The sequence below is a fragment of the Syngnathus floridae genome, chromosome 1 (assembly GCF_059516105.1).
Source record: "Syngnathus floridae isolate MCC-2025c chromosome 1, RoL_Sflo_1.0, whole genome shotgun sequence".
Taxonomy (NCBI): Eukaryota; Metazoa; Chordata; class Actinopteri; order Syngnathiformes; family Syngnathidae; genus Syngnathus; species Syngnathus floridae.
In genome coordinates, this window is record NC_142413.1 from 18,833,333 (window position 1) to 18,849,365 (window position 16,033).

General features: G+C 41.4%; 1 protein-coding gene across 1 annotated transcript; it reads right to left on the reverse strand.

The window, feature by feature from the left end:
• Positions 1–4,234: 4,234 nt before the first annotated feature.
• On the reverse strand, positions 4,235–12,493 carry reep2 (receptor accessory protein 2). The gene is made up of 8 exons (XM_088390840.1): positions 12,164–12,493; positions 10,562–10,634; positions 9,243–9,319; positions 8,910–9,030; positions 8,707–8,820; positions 8,305–8,485; positions 7,633–7,796; positions 4,235–5,926 (listed from the first exon to the last, which is right to left on the reverse strand). Exons 1-8 carry the CDS (start codon positions 12,193–12,195, stop codon positions 5,858–5,860), a joined length of 831 nt encoding a protein of 276 aa, XP_088246966.1. The 5' UTR covers positions 12,196–12,493; the 3' UTR covers positions 4,235–5,857.
• Between the last annotated feature and the right edge of the window lie 3,540 nt (positions 12,494–16,033).

The window sequence follows — 16,033 nt, forward strand, 5'->3', positions numbered from 1 at the left end:
CCTCTTGTCTGAGCGTGTAATGTAGAAAATTCCCAACCTGGAATTCACCCCCTTCAACCCCACCCATGGCTGCACTGCCCACCCCCCACCACCACCTTAAATCTGTCTCGGTTATGTAAAATGCAAGGCGAGGAGGATGGGAAAGGTCCCCTGAGAGCAACGTTGTCATCATACATTAAACAGCACCCCAGGTCTGACTAAACAGCGGATCATTAATAAACTATGAGTGGTTAAATATAGACCCCCACCATTCCCCACTTAGCCTCAGAGTTCTCGTTCTGACAAGAGTCTCTCCATATGGAGAACAGCAGAGGATGTCTGCTCCGTCCTGCCTTGTGATGCAAAGCTCATTTGGGGTTCAGTACCAAGGAGAGCACCATTAACACAACAGCAACTGTGTGTGCGTGTGTGTGTCTGTGCGCGCGCGCGTGCACGTGCGTGCATGAGTGAGTGAGCGAGCGAGCGAGTGAGTGAGTGAGTGAGCGAGTGAGTGAGTGAGTGAGCGAGTGAGTGAGTGAGTGAGTGAGTGAGTGAGTGAGTGAGTGAGTGAGTGAGTGAGTGAGTGAGTGAGTGAGTGAGTGAGTGAGTGAGTGAGTGAGTGAGTGAGTGAGTGAGTCCACTCAGAACACTTATTTCTGTAAACACAAGCCCACCTAAAAATAATTATGTCAAAGTTACATTGCACCATTGCTGATGTTTTTCAGGCTGCCCATCACTCACGCTGTCCATCATCTTCCTCATCTGTCTGAGCTTTTTCTCTCTGCTGGATTCTTTTTCATTGCAACCCCTCAACATCTATCACTCCTTCCTGACCTCTCTTTTAACACTCTCTTCCTCACCACGTGTAATGTCAGCGCCTCCCCTGTCTCCATCGGCAAACATTTCAAAGCTTCCTCACCTCATTGCTCCTGTAAACACTTCCCTTTTCCACCGCCTTCCTTTTTTGCTCTTTCCTAAGGAGTTCTATCCATCCTGCTGTCTGATTAAAGCTACGAGATGACTTTTTACTCTTTCCCCTAAAGGGCAGGTGGATTTCTTTTTGTGGGCCTGAAGAACAAGAAAGATGGGTGGAATTCCAAACCCCCAAAGAGAGATTAAGAGGATGAGACAAGAGAAATGAGGGAAGCATGGAGCGTAGCGCATACCTTGACCACATTGTGCATAGCAGTGAACAAATCTGGAAATTGGTTTCATGATGTCGTACTAAATGGTAAGGCTTTCATATTTTTTACCTTCAAGGAATGCTTAGATGAGTTCAGTGAAGACCACTAAACACCCTTGGGATGAACTGGAACATATATATGGTTCAGCCATTAGTGACTTCAGCCCTCAGAGACAATAATGTATTGTAGGAAGTCTTCCCAAACAGTGTGGAAGCTGCAGGGATAACTTTTATTCTTGAAAGAGTGGAGCCTCTTTCTTTGGCCGGCTGTATTCACTCGCACAAACATCCATTTCTACCTGTGCCGTTCTACAAAAACGCAAAAAGAAAAAGAAAACTCCACGCTGTGCACAGTTAGACTGTGCTTTGCACTAGCCTTGTAATGGGCACAAAACGGGGCCATGAGAGAGGGCCAACTAGATTTCACACAACAATCAAAATGCCATCTGCAAGGCACAATAATGAACATAATTTGGGAACTGAAGACAATTAGCAAACACATTCATATAAATGACATCACCACAGTTAGTAACAGGCAAGAGGGTTTTACATACCAGTAACCTCCACGCTCTGAATGTGAAGCAAGTAAATATTAAATCTTTATATTTGCCTGTTAAGAACCTTGCCATAAATGTTTTAAGTGTCTACTTTTCAAGGAAGCAATCCACATTCTTTGGAATAAGCCTGTTTATCACTTTCACCTAAAGGCAGCTAAAAAAATGGATGATTTTCCTAAGTAAATTAATTAGACAGAGCTGGAAGCTCCTGAAGGCTGTGAAGGTCAAACACTCCACCCCTGCTTGGTCGCCAATTGTCTGTCTGCCCAATCCAGTGGAGCAGGTGAGGGTTGGCCAAAGAATAGTGAAATTTATGATGCTCTCACCCCAGACAACAACAGAAGGATGTTGCATCTCAAGAAGAGAGCGGTGGCCTCCTTGCAGTCAAGTAGGCTGACAGCCAGGTATGAAAAGGAGAGAGGAGCTGTGAAGTTGTCAGTGGAGGAGAAATGGACGAAGGCTGGCTGGAGGAGATGATGCTCAAAAGGTGAGCCAATCTTCCTGCTCACTTGACCCCTCCAATTACCACAGTGCCGCTTAATTAGTGCAGAGGTAAGCTCTGGTAATTACCACATTGTGTCCCCGACAAAAGGCTACACACGCACACACAAACATGTTGCTATGGATACCTCCCCATCCTATCTATCGCTGCGCTGGAGGAGAGAAGATGGAAATAGATGAAAGAGTTTCGGGGGGGAATAACGCGAAGTGGAGACAGAGAGAAGGCAAACAAAAAGGCTATAAAGGCAAAGCAAGAAGTAACAACGTTTAGTTCAGAGAGGGTGGTTGGCGGCGTGTCATCCGCGTTAACAACTAAGTCTGTCGAGGAACGACAGTTGAAAAAGCAGTCATCAGGTGCATTAGTGAGGGAAACGCTTCGTGTTCACGCCGCTGCTCACATGCATTCCAGCTGGTAAAAAACAAAGACTTGCCGGAGCAGATCAGATATGCACATGTTCGCAATAAGTTCACTCTCTTGATACAAGCAATAAACCAATTTCTCAGATTCCTGCAGTCTATATAGTTACACCTGTAAATATATGTTGCCCAATTATTTAACATAAGCGCTGTGCCAGAAAAGAAAAAAAGAAGAAAAATAATTGACAATAGGGACTAGATATAGCCTGCAGCGTCATTTCATGAGGCGCTCGGAAGCAAATAAAGTTCTCTACATCATGTTTATTGCTTAAATGGGTTTGCTGTTTTTTTCATTTGGGCTGAAAATTGGTTCCAGCATTGCACTTTTCTTTACTTTTAATAGAAATTGCAAGGTTTTTTTTTTGTACCATACCAAATCCCTTCTTAACAAAATGAAGACTTTGATGGGCATGGCTGGCTGCATGTGTTTGTACAAATCAAGGAAAGAGTATTAAATAAGCAATTTTTAACTAATTAAATTAGTGATCATACATGATTTTGCTGTAGTGTTGATTTTTTTTCTTTTTTAAATACCATAATTGGAATGTTGTCCAGACAAAATTAGCTTACATCCCTGCTTTACAAGCTCAATAATACAAAGTACAAATGTTATGATGCGGTCAGAGAGATATTAATTCGACGCTTATATTGCTTAATGACTCCCTCTACTTCCCACATGTATCTGCATTTTCAGATAGTGTCTATGCTACTGAAGTGATTCAATAACCGGAGACAAATTCCTTGTGCGCTTACATGGCCAATAAAGATGACGAAGTTGGATTCTGAAGTTCCATTTAACACTCACTCACTAAAGCAAGAAAAGGCTTTCTAACCAAAATCCTCTCAAATGCACCCACTTGCTGTATTGTATGATTCAAAACGACACACAAACATCTCCCTACTTTAGATGATGCGTTACATAAGCTGTCGAGAAGTGTATATCTCACAGGCATGGGGACACAGAGGGGGCCCTCCTCACACTTCAGCAGCCTCTAAAAGGTTACATCGCGACGCATGGCAGGGTTAAAAGACATGACCTTAGGTGCCGCAAACACCGCATGGCCTGCTTCGCGTCAAAAGGTTCATAAACGGGAATGAAAGTTCCCCAATCCATGTGTTCAACATACTGGCACATTCCTGCACATCAGATGGCAAGCACTTGGTGGGCTGCCCTCCGAAGGGAGAACGCAAACTCGCTGGGCTTTATCAGGTTGATGGCACCCCCAAGTGTTCAAAACACACATTACATGTTTGCTAGTAGTGGTATTTCTCAATTTTTTAATCTTTAATCAAGCAGTACATTACATTAACTTACATTATATCATGTTTATATATTTTACCCCAGGGGTATGAATGACTAATACTCTAATTTGAAACCTTAACCCTAGTTTGAAACTCTAACCATATTTTAAAACCATGCTTAACCCATTTGAACCCCAACCGGTTAAAAAAAAAAATCAAATTACATGAATGCTAGCATACAAATAAGTACTGTAATCTAAAATATGTCAACAGTCATGCTTACTGCAGGTTGGTTAAATTTAACAGATTTACGCATTCAATATTTTTAGGTAATGAACATAAAAAAGTCCATCAATTCTCTTTTAGTAGCACTTTTATTACTGATACATGAGTATCCATGATTCCAGTACACACACACCTTTGCGTTTCACAATGAGTTTTGAGAATTTGCACAACTGTACATGAGAGAATCTTGGTGTACAATACTACTTCAAAAAGAACGTAAACAATAAATAACTTTTTCTTAATGGTTTTGTTATTCATAGTATTCCAGCAATAGGTGCAGCAAGACCTTTCAGTCAATCTGGGTCTAAAGGGGAGCAGAGTATCAATGCCAAGATAAATAAACATCACAACTTAATTTAAAATGGAACTAAGATATTCTCTATTTGCAAAACCAGGTATGATCGAGAGGTTGAATTAAAAATGGTGGATGAGTAAACAGATGAAAGCCCAGAGAATAAGATAAGGCAAGCAAGCTCGCATTGTACTATTTACAGTCATCTATTTACATATTCAGTCGTAGAAACGGACTTTGTCGCCCTCTACTGCTTCCAACTGGTTTCACACTTTCAGCATCACGCTTCAAATCCCATTTGGGGGAACAGCCTAAGAAAACTAAACGCATTAGAGCCAGTGAATCCCCACGTGCACGACAAATACCTCAGCCAAGTCCAGACACTCCCTCCAGGTAGAAAATAGAATGGGGATGAGAAAAATAAATTGCCATAAAAGAGACAATTTGAACTATTTTGTGCAAAACAGTAGTTACCGCTGAGCAATAGGAATGATGTGAATGGCTCCAACTATTTTTGATAGTGGTTGTCTATATTATAGGCACGCTTTATCCTAGCTCAAAGGACTTTTGGCAAGAGTCGGGGACTGATTGCCAGCCAATTACAGAGCACACAAATAACCATTCACACAGATATTACAACCTATGAGCAATTTAGAATTTTCAAATAACCTAACAGGCATGTTCATGGAATATAGCTGGAAGACAAAATAAATTGAGAATACACACACAAACAACGAGAGAACATGCAAACTCCACAGGAATAAACCATTGTAATAGCATTTTCATGAATCTGTCCAAGTTAAAACATGGAAAAACTGTAATAATTTATTAGCTTGCGCCACCCTTAAAGAATTAAAAAAAAAAAAAAAAAGGTCAATGAAAGGTTGCAATAGCAACTACAGTAAAGTACACAAATAGTTGGCGAGGAACGATGTCAGTGCTGTAGTGTGAACCTTAGACTCACTTATAGGAAAACATATTCTAGGCTGGGTGAGCCACAGATTAGATCCAAAAGGTTAAAATAACTTTATCGGATTTTATTTATTTTTTGTGTGTTACATGCCTAACGCATGTCACTTTACATACTGGTCAGGTTACTTCGTCAACTATTACACTCAGTCACAGTGTACATCTAAACCGAGAAAGGAACACAGATATATATTTCAATTAAAAGGTTAAACGAACTATTGGGAAAGCTCACGTCACAGTGAGACAAATTCAGAGAACCACCAAGTTCCCCCAAAAAACTAAAAGTGGCAACTATCAAAAGCTAAAACTAAATGCAGACAGCATTTGGTGCTTATGTTGCGTTTGTGTGTTCATGTGAAGACCAGACATAGTAGCGGATGCTGTCAGGCTGTGGATGTCGAGAACGTCTGCCCTGCAAACAGACAGAGGCCCTCACGGAGGGGTCTCTGCACTGGATGTGGTCTTTTTCTTTGGTGCCTTCTTCACTGTCTTGCTTTGTGTCTTTCCAAGGAAGGAATGGGACATGAAACAAGAAACCAAAGAGAGAATAAGGAACAGCCGGTGAAGTCGCGGGACAACATACACGCATATGCAGTATATCGTGGCGACAGTCAACCAACGGTACCATCCGCACATTGCTACAGAATACAAATATCATATCAGAACCCTGTTCCAAGCAAATAAGAAATTGGACAAGTGAATTTGCATTGGGACTTATGTTTTCACTTGACAAAGTGAAATGAATGTGCTTGGAATGTGTTTGAACAGGCAAAAAATAGCCGATATTTGACTCAAAACGATATTCAAGACGAGGGAACCTCTCTAAAATGCAATGGCGGGCTGTCGATTTCCTTAATTTAATTGAATTAAAACCATGAATATCATGTCTATCAGATCTCACTGCAAACCTCTTTTGAGGTTATAATGACCAATTATTATTAACAATTATTTGCTCTCATTAGGCAGGTACTGATTTACTTAAAACACCTAGGTATTTACAGTAATGGATCATACAGTGTATAGGGAAACAGGAGTTTTTCAAGTAGGTGGTGAAAGGAATTTGACTTGTCTCTCACCGCTTAATTGTTGTAATGCCAGCCCCACTCTAAATGAGCTTTTTAGTCTTTATTGAATAACCTATTCAGAAGTCAGATCGGTTACTAATTTTAAAGCAGCTTCCTCTCTCGATCTGGAGCACTTGTAACTAACCTAGATAATGTGGAAAATCATTGTCATGACCTTCAGGACTTGATATTTTCTATTGTAGCCGAAACAATCCTTCAGTAAGTACTTTCTATGACAATAAGACCAATATTATGCAGATTTTACATTTGAAGAGCTAGTGGCTCATGTAGAAGGTAAAATAAATCGTTCATTTCACTATACTTTATTTTAAGAAAGTTTAAAAATAGCAAGAGCATTTAAGTGCAAAGCAATAATAAAGAGCATGAATAAAGTGACAAACAGGAGTTTATATGAAGCTTATGTAGCTTACACCGGCACCATTGATTCTGAAAGCCCAGATGAGATCATCATGGCAACCAGAGACTAAATTCTGATTGGTAAAAAAAAATAAAAAGCTCTCACATTCACAAACAGCGCTGGAAGAAATTGAGTCAAGAGAAATGGTATGAAATGAAGGGTTGGTGGGAAAAAAATTACAAATAAGCCTTGATTTTATGCGCTTTGATTCTACATGACTTTCTGTCTAACACGGTTTGGTCATGGACCCCAATTTTTTTTTTTTTTCATCGTAAATACATTTTACTACTAACCTTAAAACATTTGGAAAACAACACGCAGCCACCACAGAGACAGCCATTGGTAAGGACTGTTATGATAATTCTGATTATGCTAACAAGATAGGACGTCCCTACATGATCACTGGTTAGAAATTCAGGTCATAGATTCCATTAAAGTGATGGGGTTAACACTATTCCCAAATTCTGGACCCCAAAACCCAGAGGCTTAACTGTACTGTAATTTCATGCACCCAATCAGATAGTGTTTAGGACAACAGAGAAGGCCTTGCTTACTCTGACATCCCATCACTGCTCAAATGACGTTCATGATGATTTGGTTTAAGGTGCATCCGCAATTTGAATCATTTCATTGTTGGGGTGACAACTTAAAGGTTTGTTTTACTACTTCACTGTTTATAGTCAACTTCTTTTGACAGTTACAAGAAAGGCAATGTGAGCGTATACCTCCGTCTTTGTAGCAGGTTTCTTAGTTGTCTTTGTAGTGGTGGTCCGCTTGGGGGCCTTTTCTCCCCCATCCTCATCAGAGTGTTCAGTTCTTGCATCTGACTGGTCTGAGCTGTGTTGGGATGATATCTCGTCGGCAAGGGACGTGGCAGTCATAGAACGAGCTGTGGATTTGGATTTAAAAAAAAACAGGACACAGATCATATTTTTTTGCTTTTACCTTTGATTCATTTTTAAAATCGATGCAACATCAACGGCTTGCAACATCAACTGCCTGAAGTTTTTGCTACTCTTAAAAGCTGTGAAGTGATTTTATTAAATTCCTTCCAATCAAATGGCACAACAGGACACATTTTACCACATTTACTACAGTACTAGTATGGAACACCAACCACAGAAATATTTTAATCCTCATACCAAAATTGTTACATTAGTTTTATTTTTGGCGGGTTGCTCTTGTACACGTCAGTGTGCTTTTTCCTGGATTTAGACCAGATCTTGTAAGGGCAACACAGTCACTTTTCATTGTGTTTAATGCAATCCTACAGCATTTTAACGCTAACATGCACAGAAAATATCAAACTGACACCGGGCCCAGGTATCCCCATCTTAGAGCGGTTGACATCCAGCTCAATGAGAATGCATGCAGCGTATTTGAACATGTGGTCTTACTCTGTCGCGCAGCGGTGCTCTTGGCTCGGGGCAGTGTGCTGGCCCCTGAGCTCATGTCATCCACTGAGTCTCGCCTCATGCGGCCATCTGACGAGCGCAAAGACAGCTCATCCTCCGTGTTGATGAGTGTCAGGTCCTGCATGCTAAAACTGCGCAGCTTGTCTGACAACACACCCTGGCCCTGCACAGCAATCAACAAAACACGCATCAGACATCACAACAAATGATAATGATTCGAATGCTGGGACTAAGACATCTGAGAAATAAATATCTATAACTAGATGCGTAAATAGCTACAAAGTAGATGTTCTTGTCACCTCCGCAATGCAAACACCCAAAAAAAAAAAATCAAGTGCAGCATGATAAGGCCTTAAAACACAATAAACGGCAGCGCACCCTCACCTTGGTGGCTGCAGTGACTGCAGCATTAGCAGCCAAGTTGAGACCCCTCTTTCCAAACCTCATCATGGTCTCATAACTCCTGTCTTTGGCCTGTGCAATGTAGTCATCTATCTCCTGCAGGATATGTGAGGGATGAAGAAAGAAAACAATAGGTCTAAAGATAAACTGTTCAATTAGGATAGCATCCAAGTGACTAGCTTTACCTTCTCCTTGTTGGACAAGGTTGGGTGGACAAACTTGCGATAGAGAACACTGGAGCCTTTGGTGTATGGGGACAAAAGCCAGATCACAAAGGCGATCTTCAGCTCAAAGTAAAAAGGAAACCTGCGCAATGAAACCCAACAAAGAGAAATGAGAGTTGAAGCCTTACTCACTGTAAGCTCATTTAAAAAATGGTTAGTGACTGTGTTAAAAATATCCAGCATGCGGAGCACTGGAAACACATGAATACATCAATTGCTATTATATAAGCGCTTATTTATTTAAAGCACACAGAGAACGATGATCTGAGCAGTCATGTGCTGCTACCAACTCACCATGATAGAAACAAGTCTGTGGCTGTCTCCGCAGTGGAGAACAAGGCAAATACTATCCAGTACATCATCCACTTCACCTGAAAGCATGGAAACACAAACGGGATTAAAAATATGAAGGCCCCTGAAAGCCGTTTGGTGAATCACGTGCCAAGGCCAGTCAGTGGCGGTTAATAAGATGTGCTCATGCTAAATGCACCATTCATGTGAGTCATGTCATGCACATCAGTATGCATGGTTTCATTTCCCAAAGACACAAATGAAATATAGGTCATCACTGCACAAAATTGGGTCACTTTAGCTTCAAACAACCTTAAGACATCCATCAAGTCTATATGCATGGAAAAAAAATGGTTGAATCCTGTGACACCAAAAATGGAGCAAACAGAAATCTAAACAGTTCTAAAAATGGTGTCCTCCACACACTCCCTTTCTTATGTTGCCGTCTGCTCTAGACACGGCAGAGAGAAAGGGGATGGTTGCTATGGTAACCTCTCAGGAAGGAGGAGATTGTTTTCTAGTGTGAATTCAGGCGTCAGGCCAGCATGCTGCTGCTCTTGCCCCTCCCCTCACGCTCATCCTTTGCAGTGATGAGGTAAGCAGGGAGGACCCCGTCTGTTTAAGACTCAGCCATGCACCGACTGCTCTCGACGAGCCGCAATCAACTTTTCAAGTTTAAAATTGGAGATACTGGATAAAGAAAGTGAACACATTGCTGTTAAATTTAACTCATTTCTATGTAATACAGCATATACTTTGCATGTCTAATGAGATTGAATACAAAAATAGTATTTAGCCTGAGGGGCAAAATACAAAAACAGCTGTTAGTGTGATGCAACTACTGCATGAACAACAGTTAAATTAGCACCAAATCTGACCGTGTTCAAGCATTACTGTTTTAGCAAACGTATATTTGACAAAAGAGCAAGTGCAGCTACCATTATTGCCGATCAAGTACATTAAAGTCAAAGTCTTTCTAAGTCTTGCTTTACTTCAACTCCAACATTGGGGACATTTCACTACACTTGGGAGAGAGTAATGATGAAGCACAAGCCTCTGTGTTATCAACGGTTAGTGTAATTGAATACATTTAAAATGACTAAAATTTCAAAGGTCAGCAGGCCCTGCACCAATTGAACAAAAACCTGGCCTGGAGTTTTGTTCAACACTGCTGACAAAGGGACCAAACACAAGCCAGTAAGAACTCATCAGTGGAGGTAAATACAGTTGACAGCAACCTGAGGCTAAACATCTTAAAATTGGAATACTAGCAAGGGGTCAAAAACAATACACTTGATTTTGTAGCTCGCGATGAAACTTACATATTCCTTCACATTCTTCGTTTTGACAGCCTTGTATGACGCGTACGCTGGGTAGAGCGTCCCAAAGGCGAGGCTAGGAAAGAAGAAAAAAAAGCAAGAGTGAAGCTTAGAGGACACAAAATGACAACAGAGCCTCTTTGGTGGACTCTGAAACCTAAAAAAACAAATGATGAGGCGAGCCCTATTTTATCTCGAAGCATTCTCAATTATCAGGCCCTCTGTGCTAATGAGATGGGGAGTGGTTTGTCAAAACACACAAAGTCGGGAAGTCAGATAAGAAGTTTGCCATGGGTGGTTTACTGTGTGATTGGGGGCTTTATTGCTGATGTGCATTCATTAGTGTTGATGGAACAGAAGCAGCCAGATAGCAACAAAGAATGACAACTTCTATCAGGATTCATGTATTATTCTCAGAGAACTTCAGGAAATTGTGAGGAAACGGCCTTGGTTAAATAACTACTTTTAGGGTTTTTTTCCTTCATCTTGCCTGAATTGCTTACAAGATCATCGAGGTTTTGTATAAAACTTGAAAAAGCTCCCTCACTTTGTGTTACTGTCCAGACATTTTCGACAATTCTATTCCTCAAAGACCAGAACCAAAGATTCCAAGGCAAGCTCTCTCTTGTTAGGTGTCACAAATGTTGAGTGAATGGACTGAAACCAAAGACTTCAAACATTTCAACAAGTCAGAAAAAAATTATTCTATCTTAACTTCCAGTGAGTCCTGATTATTTTTTATATTGGTGCTTATAGTACATAAACCTGCTAGTCGCAAGTTGCTAGCCAGCTGTTGGTATTCACAGCGCATCCAAGTTGGTCTTCATGATCAGATGCAGCAATGTAGAAAAGACAGATGGATGCTATCAGAAGGTAACCATTTGCAAACTCTGCTTATGCAATCTGAGGAAGATAATCTCAGGCAAAATGAAAGCCACTGATATTCAAACATCTTGCGAGTTTAGAGGATTAAACTGGCACCTTATCTGGCTACACAATACTGTGAGAAGCAATGCAGCAGCATAACTTTAGTCGAGTCATTCCCCGTCGATATGGGGGCCTAAACACTTGACTCACCCCGGAACGTCCTGTCATCCATCCCTTCATCACAATGCTGTTTAATATCTGCTTTTATCAGCTGAGGGGCTGCAGTCAGGGGGGCATACGTTTACTGCCTTGGCATCATATTTGATCAACAAATGTTAGACATATTGAAGCTGAGAATTTCTTTGAAACAAAATACACCCTTGGTAAGTTTCCAATGTGTTTAATGCAGCAAATGGGGCTATCTGGAGCTGCTTTAGTTAGGGAAAGCGCGAACAACTCCTGCCAATAATGCTGTCAGGTCAGATGGTGGCTAGCGGTTAGCTACCAGGCGAATGCTAGCTCGCAACGCGTCACAATAATTAATTAGCAGTTGAAATAAGATGAAATTGAAATGGCAGAATTGTTTATTTCTGCGTTGGCTGAGTAGTCTCACTGCATTACAGTTGACAGGCGAGACTGCCTTGTGATTTGGCGTCCAGCATCAGGCGGATGAATGGAGCCGCCGCTCAGCTCTGCTAACACTGGACCACCACAACAAAAAACAGCACCACTACTCACACAACCATCCTCGAAATCATCCACGACACCATCTTGCTAGACCTCCGGCCGCTTGCCTTCTCCGCCTCGGGGTTGAAAAGGAGACGCGCTAGTGGGCTATGGGCGCCCCCATACCGCTCGTGGACGCGGCTTGTGGTGAAGAAGCTGGGAGACAGGGGAGCCTACTGTAGACCGTCAGGTGTAGGGAGACAGCAGCCCAGGATGTGCTGCAGTCTTTGGCTGAAAACTGCTTTGCGTCGTGGAGTGAGGTGGCTGTCAGTGCAGTGAGTGTGCTCCTTAAAGGGGCACCAATCTGAAATGGACTCAACTTTTTGTTGCCCCTCCCATTCAGTCACACAAGGAGGGCGGACCAGAGCTTCCATGGGGTCGTAATTAGTCTTGGCTATTGAGTGAACGAGTCGTTCAAAAGAACGCTTTATTTTTTCAGTGAACGAGAGTGAACGAATCACTTCCTAAAGTGATTTGTTCTTTTTTCAGTTCATATGACTTCAACTAGTCGGTGTCGGTAATGCGCATTGAAGCTGGTGCCACCTCGCCGTAAAACAAAACGAAGAAGAAAACGACGTAACTTCCCGTTCACGAACGAGTCGTGAATTGCATTTCCCGTTCACCAACTGAACGGATCTGTGAGTGAACGAGTCAGTGAATGAGTGATTTGCATTTCCAGTTCATCGCCAGATCGGATCAGTGAGGGAACGGAATCTTGACTTTCCCGTTCGCGAACGAGTTAATGTGTGAACTGACTTTCCCGTGCATCAACGGATCAGTCAGTGAACATGTTGCATCTCCTGGCGTGAACTATGTAAGCCAGAATGTAGATGTACGATTTGCCAAGGAAAGGTGGTGTACCTAAGAGAGCGTCCGAATGACGTCACAGATCAAACAGCCAATCAGAAAGTGGGGGTGACGGCGGGTGTGGCACTTTTCACTTTCACTTAAGCTTTGACCATGAAAGAATATGGTGAAGAAGTGAACTGTAAATGCATCCAAAATGAAAAACCATGTCACAAGTGTAGCAGAGTTAATGCTAATGACTTTGCGTTCAACAAGTCTCTGGTCTACTCACTTGAGCTGCTCTGTTAAACTATATAGGGTAAATACCTTACGCAAACTGCAAGACAGGGTTCCATAGCGAAGTGGATAGTACCCTGGGCTTTCACCCCAGTGACCTGAGTTCAAGTCGCAATGGGACACTTGAAAGTTTTGATCATGGAAAAATTTGCAACACAGGGTTGGGGGTTAGGGTTAAAGTGAAAAGTGCCACACCCAACCTCACCCCAACTTTCTTATTGGCTGTTTGATCTGTGGCGTCACTTGGACACTCCATTAGGTACACCGCCATTTTCAAGTGTACCTAATAACTGGCCACTTTATTAGGAAAATATCATGGTCAAAGGTCACAGGTGTCAAGCTCTAGTCCTCGGGCCCGCATTCCAACATGTTTTCCAAGATTCCCTTTTTAAGTGCACCTGCGTGAAAAGTTTTAGCTCCTGCAGAACGTGAAAATGACCAAAATCTTTTCACGCAGGTGTGTTTAACGAGGGTAACTTGGAAAACATATTGGAACGCGGCCCCGAGGACTAGAGCTTGACACCTGTGACCTTTGACCATGCTATTTCCCTAATAAAGTGGCCTGTTATTAGGTACACTTGAAAATGGCGGTGTACGTAATGGAGTGTCCGTGTGATTCCCTCGTTAAGTGCACCTGCGTGAAAAGTTTTAGCTCCTGCAGAACGTGAAAATGACCAAAATCTTTTCACGCAGGTGTGTTTAACGAGGGTAACTTGGATAACATATTGGAACACTTGAAAATGGCGGTGTACCTAATGGAGTGTCCAAGGGACATCACAGCTCAAACAGCCAATCAGGAGGTGAGGGTGGGTGTGGCACTTTTCACTTTTACTCAAGCTTTTTCCCGTGACCTGTGATGCACATCACTAGTACAAAACAGTGCATTTGACCATAGTCTGTCATGTCGAAACAGCCAACTGGTTAGTGACGCGGGCTTTCGCTCGGTACGATCTTGGTTCGTTCCCACGTGTGAGAAAATATTTGGATGAGCTTTTATTGTGCAATTAACCCTTTATTTATTTATTCTTTTTTTTTTTACCTCGTGTACCTATTGAAGTGACCATGAGGTGTACCTACACATGTTGTCATATAAAGCAGTTAACCAAATGTCTGACTTTTATGATTTAATTGGCAAATATAAAAACAAGGAATAAAACACCAAACAAGTTTTAACATAGATGTTTATTAAATTAATAATAATAATAAATTTCAAACCAGCAACCCAATGTGAAATTGCAGTAGATATATTGGATAACAATATTTAGGCGTATATTTAGGCATACACGTTATTTAAAAACTACAAGTGTTATAAAATCAAGATTACCCAAAGAGAAACATAATCTCCCCTTTGTTGCATAACGGCGCATCCCTTCATGCAATAAAGTTATCCGTTAGCTTGGAGAAAACGTGCATAAAAGAAGTGGTGTTTCAGTGAGTGCTTCTTTCTTTCCTTGGCAAATCGTACATCTACATTCTGGCTTACATAGGGACGCAACACATTCACTGACTGATCCGTTGATGCACGGGAAGGCAGTTCCCCCAATAACTCGTTCGCGAACGGGAAAGTCAGGATTCGTTCCCTCACTGATCCGTTCACTCGTTCACTGGAAATGCAAATCACTCACTCACTGACTCGTTCACTCACAGATCCGTTCAGTTGGTGAACGGGAAATGCAATTCACGACTCGTTCGTGAACGGGAAGTTACGTCATTTTCTTCTTCATTTTGTTTTACGGCGTGGTGGCACCAGCTTCAATGCGCATTACTGACACCTACTGGTTGAAGTCATATGAACTGAAAAAAGAACGAATCACTTTAGGAAGTGATTCGTTCACTAACCCTAACACTTGTATTTATATTCGCCAATCAAAACATAAAAATCAGACATTTGGTTAACTACTTTATATAATAATATGTATATATATGTCTAAAACCTTTTTTCAAAAACTGTCACTTTCATTTACAAAAGAAATACAATTTAAAGAATATTTAGCATTTGTTTTTATTCAATTATTCGACTCTCCATACATATATAGGAATAGAACTTTACGTCTTTTGTTGTAGTATAACTGATTTTAATATAGAAGCTGGTGTAATACTTAACAGATTTTTGTTGGTGGTGTGCCTCGAGATTTTTTCCAATGAAAAGGTGTGCCGTGAATGAAAATAGGTTGGGAAACACTGCTTTAGGAAGTGATTCGTTCACTGAGAAAAAAAAATCCTTCTTTTGAACGAATGGTTCACACACACAAAAAAAACGGATGAGTGTGTTTGGGGGGGGGCGATTCGTTGAACGATTCGTTTGAACGAATCTTTTGAGTGAATCGATTCTAAAGATTCAGTTTACTTAAAAGAACTGGAATGCACATCAGTAGTACTGATGCAAAATGTGCTTTTTGAGGCCCTATTGTTTACTTAAAAAATTATAGTAAATCACTATTATTTAATTTAATTATAGTAAATCAGTAAGTAAATTGCAAGAGTTCATTTTTTTTGCAGAAGGTAAAAAAGATGACTGTGTGGCAGAAGGGAGGAACATGTCTTAATTCCATGACTGTCTGCCAACAACTGCGGCTACAGACAATTCATCAAAGATGCGAAGAGAGCATGACCTCACGAAAGGACAAACACATCACCCCACCACTGACTGTAGGCCTGCTGGATGAGCGGTCTCGCACTGAGGTCCGCCACAACTGGGGCTATGTTGGTTGAGTGTTTACATATTGACACCTTCTTATTTTTTCTGATTTTAATACCAAAACACCAAACTATTTTGGTGACTATATGATAGGCCTAATG

What these genes read in the sequence shown, in the direction of transcription:
- reep2 (XM_088390840.1), bottom strand. Translation starts at nt 12,195, where the DNA reads ATGGTGTCGTGGATGATTTCGAGGATGGTTGT. An exon ending in ACAGACTTGTTTCTATCATG is followed by an intron (nt 9,031 to 9,242) that starts GTGAGTTGGTAG and finishes TTCATTGCGCAG; the next exon opens with GTTTCCTTTTTACTTTGAGC. An exon ending in CAGTCACTGCAGCCACCAAG is followed by an intron (nt 8,486 to 8,706) that starts GTGAGGGTGCGC and finishes ATTGCTGTGCAG; the next exon opens with GGCCAGGGTGTGTTGTCAGA.